The sequence below is a fragment of the Cynara cardunculus genome, unplaced genomic scaffold, assembly GCF_001531365.2.
Source record: "Cynara cardunculus var. scolymus isolate 2C unplaced genomic scaffold, CcrdV1 Un_Scaffold_1571, whole genome shotgun sequence".
Classification (NCBI taxonomy): domain Eukaryota; kingdom Viridiplantae; phylum Streptophyta; class Magnoliopsida; order Asterales; family Asteraceae; genus Cynara; species Cynara cardunculus.
This window is the reverse complement of record NW_020200801.1, coordinates 18316-35113: the sequence shown is the minus strand read 5'-3', so window position 1 is coordinate 35113 and position 16798 is coordinate 18316. Positions and strand designations below refer to the sequence as shown.

The following is a 16798-nucleotide window of genomic DNA, read 5'->3' as shown; positions in this document are numbered from 1 at the left end:
CATGGAAAATGTACAAAGAAAGTATTATCTATATTATATAAAGCATTTGACAAAAACTCTTAAAATCCATTTTTTATGTATGAAGTATTGTTTAGTGATGCATATTACTTAAAATTCAAGATTACAAGTAAATTGTACGTCAATACAACTTATAAAAGCTTCATGTTTGAATTCATATAACTAACTATAGATAAACATAATCAAATAGAGGATAAACATCGCATTTAAATAAAAAAAATTAAAATATAATTAAGATAATAATTGAGTTCTAACAAAATACGTAATTATTATCTTTATAAAAAATTATATTATTAAACAAAAAATGAATTAAAGAAATACACAAAAAATGGATTAAAGAAATAAACAAAAAATGTGAAATTTTAAATAGTCTCTCTGATACTAATATCAATATTTTTTTTCATTTTTTTATGATATATCTTCATATTTCTATTTTATTCAAAAATAAAAACATTATCGTTTTCTCAAAATCACATAAAATTGTATTATAATATCAACCGAGACAAAAAAAAATTAAAACGAAACATAAAAATCAAAATATATCTCGTTGCATTATGCGAGTACCCTTCTAGTAGATACAAAAAAGTCGGTATTAAAACTGTAGAAAAATAATAGTACTGAAAATGCAAGGCAAATAGTTTTTCAATTTGATACTAATTGTTGTTTAAAAGTGTCTATTTTGTATTATTAAGGTGCATTTTGAGGATTGATCATCAGTCCATCTTCGTCATTATATTTTGTGTCGAATCAAACATTGTATTTTTTATAGAGTAATAACAATTTTGTTAAGATATATCTGGATTTTTATGCTTAACGAGACCTTTTCTATCATAATATATTTTTTCAAAATTGTCTTCTTTCTAAAATACCACTTTAACGTCTTATTAATGAAAAACAATGCTCCAACTTTATGATCGAGTCAATTGACTAATCATCGAGGAATGTTGTTTAATGAACATGAACGCTATCTCCACCGACTTCAATCAAAATTGATCAAGAACCATTAATATATGTTTGATTCGATGTTTGTTAAGGTTTTTGTACACTCAGCTAAAAAAACATCATAAATTCAAGCAAAGCAATGGAAAATATGAAGTTAGTTAATCTCCGTTGAAACTCATCGAAATCCTTAACCCCTAGGAAATATACAGATCAAGGAAACATCTGTTAAAACAAACATGCAAACTTTTTGAGATGAAACTATATGGATCTATTCAGCCCTTTTTAGGGCAGGCTTGATCGGGCTTTTTCAATTTGGGCCTAGGACTAGGCTTGATTCCAAAATTTTGACCTCACCAAGCTCTGGGGTCTTGTCTTGATCAGGCTTTGGGCTCATTAGACCTGAGTTTTTACGAGCCAGGCTTGAGCTAGACCTTTTAGGGTTTGGATTTTATTGTACATCGCTAACTTACTCGAAACAAAAAGACAATAGTCAAAATGATGAGTTATATTTATTAAAAAAATTACTTCAAAAGTAATTTTTTGTTTATAAAATTGTAATATATATTTTTTTAGAGATGCAGGGGGTGTTTGGGATTGCTTATGAAAACAACTTATGGACTTGTTCTGGTGTGACACCGATAATAAGTACTTTTGAATGTTTGGATAAACAGTTTATACCAATGCCAAACCGGTAATAAAGATTTTTTAAAAAAGTTAAATATCTCTAACTTATTATAAATTGATAAAGTTATGTAAAAAAAAATAAGTCTCAAGTCTTTCTAACTTGTAATGTGTTACCAAAATCGAAGCTTTTGCAACATCAAAAATAACGGGCAATTACTCCGAGCTCAAAACATAGTCAATGTACATTCGTAGCAAAATTGCAACATCAGAAAGGAGAAATTTCTTGAAGCATTTTTACGTAAAATCCATAATTTATGGTATGGAATGGCGAGATATGTATTGGGTAAGCAACAGATAGTTAACGACCTTCAACTCCTTAACTCATCACCCTTTGCAGACCTTTTGAGCTCATGTCTCAAGTCAAAATCATCATCTAAACAAACCCAACGCATTCATGCCCGAATAATCAAGTCCAGATTTTGCTCCGAAACCTTCATCCTCAACAGGTTAATTGATGTTTATGGGAAGTCTGATTTTGTAGATGATGCATATAAGGTGTTCGATCGAATGCCTGAGAGAAATATATTCTCTTGGAATGCTGTTTTATCCACATTAACGAATGCGGCTCTTTTAGATGAAGCGAACCAGATTTTTGAGTCCATGCCTGTGACGGACCAGTGCTCATGGAACTCTATGGTGTCGGGTTTTGCTCAACATGATCGGTTCGATGAGTCTGTTGAGTTTTTTGTAAGTATGCATGCTCAAGATTTTGTACTCAACCAGTATACATATGGTAGCTCTCTTAGTTCTTGTGCAGGTTTGAGGAATCTGAAAATGGGTACTCAGATTCATGCTTCGATTTCAAAATCTCCCTATGAAGGAGATGTTTATATGGGTAGTGCTCTTATAGATATGTATTCTAAATGTGGAAATGTGGATTGTGCTCAAAAGGTTTTTAATGGGATGAATCAAAGAAATGTAGTTTCTTGGAATAGTTTGATCACATGCTATGAACAAAATGGTCCAGCTTCTGAAGCTCTTGATGTTTTCAACAAGATGATGAACTCTGGGATCGAACCAGATGAGGTCACTCTAGCGAGCATGATAAGCGCGTGTGCAAGCTTGTCAAAGTTGAATGTGGGGCGGGAAATTCACAATCGAGTTGTGAAATTTAACAAGTATAGGGATGATCTTGTTATATGCAACGCATTGGTTGATATGTATGCAAAATGCAGTAGAATTGTGGAAGCAAGATGGATATTTGATACGATGCCGATCAAGAACATTATAACGGAAACCTCCATCATTAGTGGTTATGCTAAGGCTGCAAATGTCGAAACTGCAAGTTCGATGTTTGTTAATATGACAGAAAGGAATATAGTTTCTTGGAATGCACTAATTGCAGGGTACACACAAAATGGTGAAAATGAAGTCGCATTGGGACTCTTCCGTCAGCTAAAACAAGATGGCGTCTTTCCGACACATTACACTTTCGGGAACCTTCTTAACGCTTGTGCAAGCCTCGCTGATTTGAGGCTAGGCCAACAGGCTCACACCCATGTGATAAAACATGGATTCAGGTTCGAATCTGGACCAGAAAGTGATATCTTTGTGGGAAATTCTCTTATAGATATGTATGTCAAATGCGGATCCATAGAAGATGGAACTCGAGCCTTTAGGGACATGGCTCAAAGAGATTATGTATCATGGAACGCGATCATAGTAGGGTTTGCTCAAAATGGGCACGGGTTTGAAACACTTGAATTGTTCAAAGAAATGTTGGCATCTGGTGAGAAACCGGATCATGTTACCATGATCGGTTTACTTTCCGCTTGTAGCCACGCTGGGCTGGTTGAGGAGGGTCGTCGCCATTTCTACTCCATGACCAAAGAATATGGAATAGAACCAATGAAAGACCATTTCGCCTGTATGGTGGACTTATTTGGTCGAGCTGGTTGCCTTGATGAAGCCAAGAATTTAATAGAAACGATGCCAATAGAACCAGATGCCGTCATATGGTCATCTTTGCTTGGTGCTTGTAAAGTTCATGGAAACGTCGAGTTGGGGAAGTTTGTGGCTGAAAAACTGATGAAAATCGACCCTAAGAACTCTGGTCCATATGTTCTGCTTTCAAACATGTATGCTGAAAAGGGAAATTGGGGAGATGTTAAACGGGTTCGAAAGATTATGAAGCAAAATGGTGTTGTTAAACAGCCGGGTTGCAGCTGGATTGAACTTCAGGGGAAAGTTCATGTTTTTATGGTGAAAGATAGACGGCAGCGTCAAAAGAAAGAAATTTATACGGTTTTGAGAACACTTACGAAAGTAATGAAGCTTTTTGGATATGTTCCTAATGTACGCGATTTGGAGGCGAACGAGGAGGGCGGTTCGGATTTAAACTCATTTGAAGAACAGGAAGTACCAATAACAACAGAAGTTTCATAATTTCCAGATGAGTAAAAACCACTTTAAAGCATTATACTTGGTTTCTTTTCTTTCTCTCTCTGAGCTCAATACAATGTCTAACAGGATTCTTGATGACTAACTAGAACAAACTAACAACTTCTATTTATACCCCTAGAGGTTACAAGTATAACCTCTAAACAACTATTATAAAGCATATTAACAAGCAATGTAAAACAGTTAAGCACAAGAACTTGAATACAACTTTAGTTCCAACAGTTTGAGTATAAATAAAGGACATGGTTGTCGGTATAGCCATTGACCGTTTATGCATCTTCCCAAGCGACAAATGTCGTGTGTTGTTTACCGACATACATATGTGATTTCCTAAGCAACATAAATCACGAGTTCCAAAGTTGTGTACGACGTAGCTTACCAACAGCTATATCGATAACTGGGTGCTTTATTTGTGCTCAAACTTATATCATGGACCTTTAAATGTTGACTCTGAGAGTATGTTCCCCAAAATGGAAATTGAATGAAAGTATACTAGATCTCCATGCACTCCCCCTCCTTTTCTTTAACTATACTTATCGTTATATATATATAGTTAACCATAAGGGTGGTGTCTGATTGGTTTGAGTTTGGCTCAAAAGGTCAAAAGTACCAGGAGGTCCCAGGTTCAAATCCAAGGAGGAATAAAAATCCCCTTGTGGCCACAAAAGTTCAAATGCGATGACTCTTGGCTATCTGCAAAGTAGGTGGCCCCACTGGAATTACTCGGCTCGCATAGCGGGTTGGATATCCAGGTTAATAAAAAAAAATTGTTACATTAGTTAAAGAAAAAATATTAATTATTTTATCATAAATAATTATTTTATTTAATGATAAAAATCAACTGATATCCATAATCATTCTACACAAGATTCATGTTAGTGCTATCCAAACTTTTTGGTGGTGCTTAATTTATGTTTTTTCATAACTTTGTGGGTGCAAAAATGACAACTCAATTTCATTTAAGGCTAAAAAGTGTTATGTCCACTCTCTAGGTTTTGGAATTTTATGTCTTTTATAAAATCCGTCAAGAAATGATAACGTCGATATACTGATATTGGTGACGTTATTGTTGGTTAGGGGTGAAATGTCACTCGAACCCAGAGCTAGTTGGATGACTCTATCTACTGACGGTGTCCGTTAAAACTATGTCTATATCATATATTCACATTTAATGAATAGTGTGTATTCATCGATGACATGAACGCACGTGTCGATCAATTTGAGGTTTGAGAACGGTCGTATCGAACTTGAGGTATTTTTGATGTTTTAATGGTAAAAAAATGAATATGTTATCTTCTTAAACGTTACTCTGTGTTTGATTTATATTGGGTGTTCTTTAAAAGCGAATTCATATAATGCATGGACATATGGCAAGAAAGAAAATACATGTATCATACTCATAGTTTTGAGTTAACAATCACTTTGGTGTAGGAACTCAGATAAATATCAGTTTATGTTCAGTGTTATTTGATAGCCAATGCTGTTATTTCTGTATCCAAATGGGTAGGTTGGATAATAGATCGAATTGGGTTCTGATCAAAACAAGTTAGGTCGTTGTCGTGTGTTTTATTTTTTTCAATTACTTATTTAAATAAAAAATTGTAATATATATATATATAGAGAGAGAGAGATGATGTTTACTTTGCAAACCACGTTATTTGTATAAACCGTACAAATCTCATTCAACCAATCATAATTTTTCATTTTGTTCATTTTTTTGTAATTATAAGAGGTTGACTAATCATTTTTATTGTAGAAGATGTTAATCATGGATATTATCATCTTCATTATTTTAATTTTAGAAAAATACATGAAATAGTTTCATTAAAAGTTCATTAAGTATTAAATGAAACAATTTCATAACCATATATAAAACAACTTTATCAAAAAAAAATATATATATTATATGAAACAATTTCACAAGATTAAACAATTTCATGAAAAAATTTCATAAGATTAAACAATGAAATCGATGGATGAGGATGATTTGCACGATTTATACAAATTGGGTGGTTTGCATTTGAACGCTCCTCTATATATAGAGAGAGAGAGATCCCATGAAAATAGATTGTTGGTGAGAATGTAATAACACAAATTTCATCTATCTTTATCCATCTACGTTAACTTGCATTTCAGATATCTTCATCTACCTCAGTTATTTTTGTTATTGAAATTTAAATCAATAAAATTGTTTGTTTTTGTAAACTGATAAATATCTGAATTTGTTTAAATTGTCTATTTTACCCATTATAAAATTATATTGTTGAATTTATAAAAATTTTATACAATTTCACATATTTATTCTTCATCATTACGAAATTTAGATCTAAAATTATATAATTAACATTCATTTAAACGAAAATATATCATTAACAGTATTTTAACACATTTAAATCCTATTAAAATCACCAATTGAGAAAGGGAGGATCGATTGAGAAACGCCGTTTCTGAGAGTTTGGAAAGCAATAAGAGGCAAATAATATGTCGGTTTACCTCTCATTTGATAAAAGGACAATAAGACATAAGTATCTCTAAAAATTTGAAAAAACCAAACAGTTAAATGGCTCTAACTCTTAAAGAATCAGACATAAGAGGCTGATAAAAGTTTTATTTAAACAAACAAGTCAAAATTGTTTTGTCACAAATCCTACTAAAAATAACCTCTTATGCCTCCACCGAGCATCTCGTCCTCTCTTTTCCCTCTATCGATCATCCTCTGCCTTCTCTTCCGCCACTGACCTCCCCAGACTGCTCCTCCCTCTTTCTGGCTACCACCACGTACCTTACTCAACCCCGTTATCCTCTCTCCTTTCTCGACCACCCATAACCCATTTCATCATCAGAACAGCACCACACCACCACCTTAATGTATTTTTGTTACATATTTAGCTCTCTTTTTTTTTATTAACCTGGATATCCAACCCGCTATGCGAGCCGACTAATCCCAGGACGACCACATGCTTTGTAGATAGCTCGGAGTCACAGCATTTGAACCTCCGTGCCCACAAGGGGATTTTTATTCCTCCTTAGATTTGAACATGTGTCCTCCTGGATATTTAGCTTTTCTTTACGGACTCTTTCTGGGGTTTTCCTACTTTTAAACTGAATTCTACCGACATATCCAATTATCGTTCACTTTTATAAGTCAAAAGAATGTAATTGACGGGTTTCCATAACAACAAGAATTTATTCATTTAAAAAAAGCAGTCAAGTAATTTAACATTCAAAAGATGACAGTTTGTCGAGTATTTTCATATTTTTACCATTTTGTAAATGCCCAGGAAAAAAGTTTTTTTTATTATTTAATTTTATTAATTTTTTTCACAAAATTACAATAATGATGATTATAAAATTGAATTATTTTTATGTAATTGTTAATTACCCAAAAAGTCCTCCTTTTTATTCTCTTATGCTCTTTTGAAGTTTTATAGTAACAACATAAAAATTAGAAAGCTACATTTTATAGTGGATCCTACACCAAAACCAATTAGTAATAATCAAAGATATTTAGCAATACTAAACATATTACAATAATAAAATATAATCAGTAAATCTATATACTGTATTATAAAGCATTTGATAAAAAAAATTAAAAACTATTTTTTATTCATGAAGTATTGTTTAATGATGCATTTTACTTCAAATTCAAGGTTACAAGTAGTTATGTATAAGTACAACTTATTAAAGTTTCATGTTTGAATTTGTGTAACTAACTACAGATAAACATAATTACATACAGTATAAACATCTCATTTTAAATATAAAAGATCTAAAATATTATTAAAATAATCATTGAGTTCTAATAGAATACTTAATTATTATTTTTATAAAAAAATATTATTGAACCAGAAAATTATTTCGTTATTAAATTAAATTACAATAGAAAAAATTGAATTAAATAAATTAGATAAGAAAACGAGAACTTTTAAATAGTAATTTGATATTAATATCGATATATTTTTTTTCAATTTTTTATGATATTTTCAAATTATATTTTATACAAAAATAAAAACATTATTGTTTTTCAAAACATTGATAGAGAGATAGAAGAAAACGAAACAATAAAATCGAGATGTAACCATCTGCATTGCGTGAGTACCCTTCTAGTACTTATTAAAAGAAAATGTTAAATTTGATTGGACATACAATCATTATGTTTTCTGTTTACGTGAGAAAGAAAGTTATAGTGAGAAAGGTTATAAATGATCTTCATAATTGAATCAATCATAATTGAAGATCAATACCAATGAGATATACCGAGATGCACCAGATCAATTCTCGTATCAAACGCAGTTCATTGAGTGAGAATGAGATTAAAAGTGATCAAAAATCCAGATCTCTTCTTACAATTATCATCTTAACTCATATTCTCATACGATCCTTTGGCTATATCCACATACCATCAAAATATATAGTTTTTGATACGAAAGGTTTTCATTTTGAACAAATACCTGTGATATAATTGCGTCTTATCACAAGATTTCTTATTTTATCGTATCCTACAACGGTGTTTAGTTTTTTATTTAGTTACCAAGTCATCGTTAAATAATCCAATTTCGTCCTATAAACTCATTTTTATAAAACTGGAATTCGTTATATTGTCTAATTTTATCCCAACAATTTATCATGACGTCTCTATATAATATATACAATTATTGGTTATATAAATTTTAGAGTCTCATTAATTATATTATTATGATCCAACATGTACTTTTTTTTATTAACCTGAATATCCAGCCCGCTATGCGAACCAACTAATCCTAGGACGACCACATGCTTTGCGGGTAGCCCAAAGTCATCGTATTTGAACCTCTGTGGCTACAAGGAGATTTTTATTCCTTCTTGTATTTAAACCTGAGACCTCCAAACACTTTTGACCTTTAGAGTTCAAGCTCAAATCAATCAGACATCATCTTTATAGTCAACATGTAGTATTGTTAAATAATAACTAAAAAGATTTATCAAATATTATATTGTTTATAGGATTAATGATTAAGTCATTGTAAAGTCATTGTAAGGTGGGGTAGTAGTGGATGTTTGGATTTGGCTTTTTCAATAAGCATTATTGTCTAATCTACTTTTGGGATGAGGATAAAATATGAAATATATTTTTATAATCCAACTCCTAGCCTTTAGTTTAGTGGCCTAATTAAAAATAATAATCTTTATTTTATATAATTAAAAATAATAAATTTATTAAAATAAACCCATTATGTTTCTATTTTTATTTCATAAAATTATAAATTAAAAGACTTGTTGATACAGTTCAGTCTGGTCAAAACTTAAATCAACCCTTAATTTCGTGTACAAGAATGGGAACGTTTTTTTTATGGCTTGAGCCGAATCCCCTAAAGACCGAATCCTATCACACTAGTCTTTGGTCATCTCTACTAACAACCACTATAACAACATCGGGTTTATATGACACTTCCAAATTCTAAGCGTCCCAATAGACCTTTTTATAGGACTTAGTTTATAGGACCAAAAAAATAAAGTGTCTTATCTAAAAGTGTTGTAATAAGTTTATATGACGTTTTTTGATGTCGTAATAAGTTTTTTAGGACACTTTTAATATAAAGCGTCACACTATCAACTTTATAAGACACTATTTGAAAATTTGTTTTATTAAAACAAGTGTCCTGTAAAAAATTGAGTTTATAGGACAATTTCTCAAAAGTGTCATATAATGTTGCTAATGCGACACTTTGTATTAGAAATGTACTCAAAAACTTGTTAAGACGCCCAAAAGCGTCATATAAACTTATTACAACGCCTTAGGACGCTTTATGTTTTGGTCCTATAAATCAAATCCTATAAAGCGGTCTATTGGAACACTTAGTGATCGAGGGCATCCTATAAACCCAATTTTGTTGCAGTGAACAAAAACGTTGAGCATGGAAGGATGGGTGCAAAGCCCCTTGGTACATGAAGACAGTGTTCAAACAACATGATTAAAATTGCCAACAGAGTCATCTGTTAAAAACCGTTACAAAGCATTGATGGTATTAGTTTTTATTGAATTACGTGTACTTGGATTGACTTGGTACCAAAAGGGTACTCTAAACATATTATTCAAATTTGGTTCCGCTTAAAAAAGCATGGTCACAAAAGTATAAAACTTGAAGTTAAAAAATCAACTTCAAAACTGGAATTGGCACAATACTGTGGTGCAATTCATTTCCGAAAGTCTTCATATGCGTAAATGAAGCGGCTTAGTAGCGACATAGCACGTCATGCCAAGATACAACGACACCATTCCTTAAACAACCGCTAAAGGGTTAATGGGACATGAGAGGTGTGTCTTGCCACTATGACACGTCTTTTAAAACACTGATATTTTACGAAGTGAACAAGTGCTGATTTTATTATCATAAAATCTTGTTCAATCTCATTTGCGTTTTTGTATGCATGATTAATCTCCATATAGTCACGAAAGCTCGAAGACGACAAAAGCATATTTAGCAGGTGAGGCTGTCGATGATGTTGTAGATGACGAATTCATAAACCCATAATTCAACATCGTTTGAATGAGGTTTACATTTCAAACGCTACAAATAAACTATATTTCTTGCGACGTTTTTATATGATCCTTTTTAAGAAGCAGCCTATAAGAAAAAAAAAAACTAACGATTTGCCTCTTGAATCCTATTAGGTAGTCCAGTTTCATACTAAAATATTATTGTTTCGTATATATGGATTTTGTTGTGTTGCTCTGTTTCGTTATAACAACTTATTGTAACATATTTTTTATTAAAATATATAGCTGTTCCTCCTATACCAACACTGGTATATATGTCCTAACAACCAAATTTTGTTATAGTTATTTTTCTTGAAAAAGATTATCGAGTAATAAACATACTATATTATAACTTGTTTATTCATTTAAATTTGTCCACTACTGTTTGGGATAACAACACATAACACGAGATGTCTTTATGTTAGGTAGGATAGATACGTATAGGATTTTTTAACCTATCTCGTGTCGAGGATAGGGATTGTTTTGTATACATCCTACATATTTTATATATATATATATATATATATATATATATATAATTAAATGAGAACATGAGAACTAGTAATCATGTGTTATCTGATCTTGTGAAACAATGAATATGAGATTACAGTATTGTATACAGTGTGAAATAAAGAATACACTCTAAAAATATTCACATATATCGTTTGATAATGTAAAACAACAATTGGTCGATTACTGGTTCTCACAGTTTTCAATCCTTGTATAGTTTTCATATAGTTATTCTCATGTATAACTTACAGTGTATTATGTATATTACTATAAGTAAATACGAGTTAAAATTTAATCAAGTTTAACAGCATCTTGAATAAATTCTCCAAAAGAAATTCAAAAATCAAAAATCTCTAAAAAACTCCAACTATTTCTCCAATTTTAATGTTTACAATATTAATTATCTTTACTACTTTATAAACCAGATTTATCAAAAGTCTTAAAAATAATTTTTAATGCACAAAGTACTATACATTTATGCACAAAGTCTTAAAAGTCTTAAAAACAACTCATAATGCATTAAGTACAACTACTTTATGCATTTAGTTTTAAAATCTCTTAATCTACAATTAAAATAACATATAATACGAGTTATCAATGCACATTATTACCTTTTCTTTTCATGTTCTCAAGATACTTTTGACACTTTTCATTCATGTTTTCATCTTCTCATGCCTCTATGTCTTCTCCTCATCTCCCAAGGTGAGATTTAAACTAATATTTATCATGAGTTATTAAAAATTTCTCTCATTCAATTGCTTTAGAACTCTCGGTCTTGCTCTCGATCTCTTATTTTTTGCTCTCGGTGTAAATCGAACACATTTGTGGAGTTGTTTAAATATGTTAGATTTTAAATATATTGGATTTTAAACTGTCATACAATTTTTTCCATCGATATACTATAATCGGAATCATAACTCTTATTTATTCAAATTGTATTAATATGTAAAGACCAAATATAACTTATATCATTGTTAAATCTTCTCTAATAAAACCATTGAAACTTCAAAATCGTTAAAATTCACAGCTCCCGCCACATTGTGCGGGTACACAACTAGTATTATTAAAATATCGAGTAATCGACCAATCAAATTCTGAATGTTGAAATTTTGGATATGATATAATCTAGTTGTACTTGGACATCCAATTTTGATCAGTCAATTTCATTTGAACCAGATACTTTTTGCACAGCCTTAAAAACGACACCAATAAAAGATGAGATAATTTATAGAAGAGACTAATACAGACAGTACATAAAAAAAACGAGACAAATGTACAGACATGAAAGAAAAACCTTTTCCCATATCTACAGTATTATTTTATTACGATCACATTTTATTTGTGTCATTATTGATAAATAATTTAGAACTATGTATTACTTTTTATTTTTATATTTTTATAAAATAAATTAACTATATTTCATGACAATAACGTTGTTAAAAATTATATTAAAAACAAATAAATATAATATTTGAAGAACAAAAACTTAAACGTTTAAAAATAGTTATATTTCATGATGATATAAAACATTTAACAAAAACTCTTAAAAATCACTTTTTATGCGTAAAGTACTGTTTATTAATGCATATTAGTTAAAACTCAATATTACAAGTAGACTGTGCGCAAGTACAACTTATTAAAGCTCCATATCTGAATTCGTGTAACTAACTGCAGATACACATAATCAAATACAGGATAAACATCTCATTTTAAATATAAAAATTCTAAAATATAATTATGATAATTATTGAGTATTAACAGAATACTTAATTATTATCTTTATAAAATTATTAAGCCAAAAATAAATTATTTCGTTATTAAACTTAAATTAAATTATAATAAAAAATAAATTAAAGAAATTACATAAAAAATGAGAACTTTTAAATAGTTGATTTGATATTAACATTGATATATTTTTTTTCAAATTTTTATGATATCTTCAAATTTATATTTTATTCAAAAATAAAATCATTATTATTTTCTTAAAAACACAAAATCGTATTATAACATCGACGGAGACAAATAATAAAATAAAACATTAAAATCGATATGTATCTCGCTGCATTGTGCGAGTACTCTTCTAGTATTCCATGATGATAACGTTGTTAAGCGATAAAACCGGTAATTTAGGGGCCGTTTACTAAAAGTTTACTTGGTAAGTGCTTATCGGATAAATTTTCTCATCAGATGAACATGACAATGGCCAAGAATCTTACCGGGTAAGAGCGATGAGAAAGATGGAGAGTCTTACCCAGTAAGTGAAGATGACGACCTTTACCCATGTAAGCGCTTACTCGGTAAATTGTTGCATTCGATACGTTTTGATGTACTAAAATCTTACGCATCAAAATAAATTATAGTGTTGACTTGTATCGGTAAGCACTTACCGGATACGTATCTGGGTAAACAACCCCTTACTATAATTTAACAAATCATTACATCGTGTTAAACAAATTAACACTAATAATATTTAAACCGTTAACAAAGGAATCAACTTAAACTAAACTAAATTAACAAGAAACAAGAAATGAAGTATGCAAGAGAGCATGATTCTTGACTTGTGCATGATGCATCCACCATGGTTTGGGTTGTACCGAATAATATCTGGTATGATTGAAGTCAACTTTCATCAGTTATAAAAACTTTATTTTATGTATCAATTTTGTTGCTGGTTATTTCAGGTTGATTTTTTGGGATTGAGTTGGGTCGGTCTGTTGGGTTTTTTGTGCACCGCTGCTTCCTATGATGATTGCTTCAACATCTGTTATATTTCATCTCTTGAATATGGTCAGTAACGCGTAACAACTAGTCCTTGTGATAGATATAAAAACCTACAGTTCACGTCTTATGAAATCGTGGTAGATTTGACTGTTTTTTAGCTTTATATTTCTAAATCTGTTTAAGGCTTTCTTATTTCAATGTGTAGGGACATGTGTTGGGCAACTCGATGTCAAAGTTTATTCATCTTTGTATGGTGTGGCAAATGCATAAATGACACATTGGTTGATATTAGGGGTGTATATGCGTTGTGTTGGTCGGTTTGAAGGCATTTGAACAACTCAATTCAATGTTTGCGGTTTGAAAAATCACAACCCAACCCAAGAAAAACCACAACCCAACCTAATCCAAACCGTGTGGGTTGATCGAGTTAAAAACTCTGGTGCACCATTATACAATCTAGCTAAGTGTTTATGTTTAAACAAAGTAAAATAAAAATAATAACATACAAAACAGGCTAACAAACTCCAAAAGAAAGCTGAAGATTTATGCAATTAAGAAATTGTAATATCAAAATAGCTAATTATGGATTGGTTAACATCTAATGTACATATATTAGTTAAAGACTTAACAATCATGTTAAATCCGTAGCATAGAAAGATATCGAATTTATCGAGTTGGGTTGAGTTCAAATGACCCTAACCTAATTCTAGCACCATAGATGTTGTTTGGCCTAATTTTGTATCAACTATGTGTCGCTTTACCTCAGCTGAGTTTTTTTTGGGTTGGGTTGGCCGAGTTGATTGGTTTTTTGAGCACCCGTAGTTGATATATACATACTGGAGACATATTGAACTCGATTTTTAAATAGTTTGATCTGCAGACATGAAAACACATTTCATACCCAATTGTTTGGTAGTGAAAAGTTATGGAATCAGAATGATGTTTCACCTGTTGTGCTCTATCTTGTCTAAACTATGTTCCAATATTTTGTATTTCTGTTCCTAATGACATTTCCTGATCTGTAGTTGCTATGTTTGCTTTTTGAGTTTTAAGAGATAATATCAATGCAATTGAGAGTTGTCGTAGGTGATGGAGGTGAGGTTGGGGGCCAACGGAAGTTGGCTAGGAAGAGGTGGATTATGTGGTGGCTGACAAAGTCGTTGATTGTGAGATAATGTCCAATATATATGTGTGTACGTAGGGGTGTACGCGGGTTGGGTTGAGCGGTTTACAACATTTTTACAATCCAATCCAATTATGGCGGTTTGAAAAAATCTCAATCCAACCCAACCCAACCTAATCCATTCAAAAATATAACCCAACCCAACCCTTACGGGGTGAGACGGGTTGGCGGGTTAGTAGTTACATAAAATTTAACGAATGAAATAATTCATAAAACTTAAGTTTATAGACAATACTATAAAGCATTCCATCTAAAAATGTTACAATAAGTTTATAGAACGTTTCAACAAGTGTTTTAGAATGATCTTTAAATAAAATGTCGTATTAGTTATTTTATAGAAATATTTTGAGAAATGTCCTGTGAACTCATCTATTTACAGGACATTATGTTTATATGACACTTTTTCAAGTCGTGTCGTATAAAATAACTAATACAACATTTTATTTTAAAAGCGTTATAGAATTTGTTAAGACGTCCAAATTCATCCTATAAACTATTGTAACTCTTTTAGACAAGACATTTTTCTTGTTTCGTCCTATAAAGAACCATATTAGGACACTTAGACGTTCTAGGCATCCTATAAGATCTAATGTTGTTGTAGCGAAATGCTATAACTAAACATTTTCTTCCCACTGAAATACAACATAAAATGATGAGGTATTTCGATTGATTGATTCGTCAACTAAATATCTATCAATACCATTCATATTCTCCGGCACATCGATTTGTTGTTGCTGTAAAAAAGATTTCAATAGTTTTATCTTATTAATTAGATTATTTGTCATCATTCTTTGATCGTGAATCTCATTTGGTAACCTATACGTTTAGCTAAAATGAAATATAAACATAATATCAATAAAGATTATATAAAATTTATACATTATTAATATATATATATATATATATATATATATACACACACACATAATAAACATATATATAAATAAAATTTTATAAAAGTTATATATTAGCGAAAGGGTTGGACGGGTTGAGTTAGGCCCAACCCAATTTCAACCCTCCTAATTGACAGATGGTCAATTTAACGGTTAGACAGGTGGGGTTGTTAACAGGTTGGATTAAATGAGTTTTATGGATTGACAGTTTTTTATACACCCTATGTGTATGCGGTGCCTTATATATAATATGCAATATATTATTATAATTAATATAATATCTAATATGTATGTAAATGAGAGAATGATATAAAAGGAGAAAAGACTAAATTGTCCTTTACTTAATGGATGTTAATGTCAAAGACTTATGTTATAAAAATACAAATTTTAGGAACCATCTTGAAATGAACAAATTTTAGGGACCAAATTTAAAATAAATTTAAGGAGTTATTTGTTTACTTTTTAATAGTTTTATTAAGAGGCAATCTTTGAACCATTAACAGGTAAATCTTGTTTGACAAAAAAAATAGTGTGCCTCTTAGTGGTTCTAAAATCCTCTAAATGATTTTGTATCATGAATTTTCTTTAACCATTAAGAGCCTTAATTTCATTATACACAATTATCAAACAATCATATTTCATTTTATACTACATCATTAAAACCTTTTAATCATTCTACACCAAATTATTTAGTAATTACTAAAAACCCTCCAAAAACCATATGACAAAATCCGTAATTTACTTTTTTTTCTTTAAGAAAGTAAAAACTCATTGCTAATCTTAGATGAAAATGACAAGACAAGTGAAAAGACGGAAATACCCACTAGAGAAGAGGCACGTGGTGTTTTTGATAGAGGACCACCATATCACCACTATCGAAAATTAGATGGAGGAAGTGGGACCCATTCCATCACTACTACTCATAATCCA

General features: G+C 30.8%; 1 protein-coding gene across 1 annotated transcript; it reads left to right on the top strand.

Moving 5' to 3' along the window:
- The first annotated feature begins 1908 nt into the window (after positions 1-1908).
- Positions 1909-4044, top strand: LOC112502551 (pentatricopeptide repeat-containing protein At2g13600). The gene has a single exon (XM_025106500.1). The coding sequence runs from the start codon at positions 1909-1911 to the stop codon at positions 4027-4029; it is 2121 nt and encodes a 706-aa protein (XP_024962268.1). The 3' UTR covers positions 4030-4044.
- The last annotated feature ends 12754 nt before the right edge of the window (positions 4045-16798 follow it).

Bases quoted from the DNA above. Each gene is read 5' to 3' on its own strand.
- LOC112502551 (XM_025106500.1), top strand. From the start codon at position 1,909: ATGGCGAGATATGTATTGGGTAAGCAACAGATAGTTAACGACCTTCAA.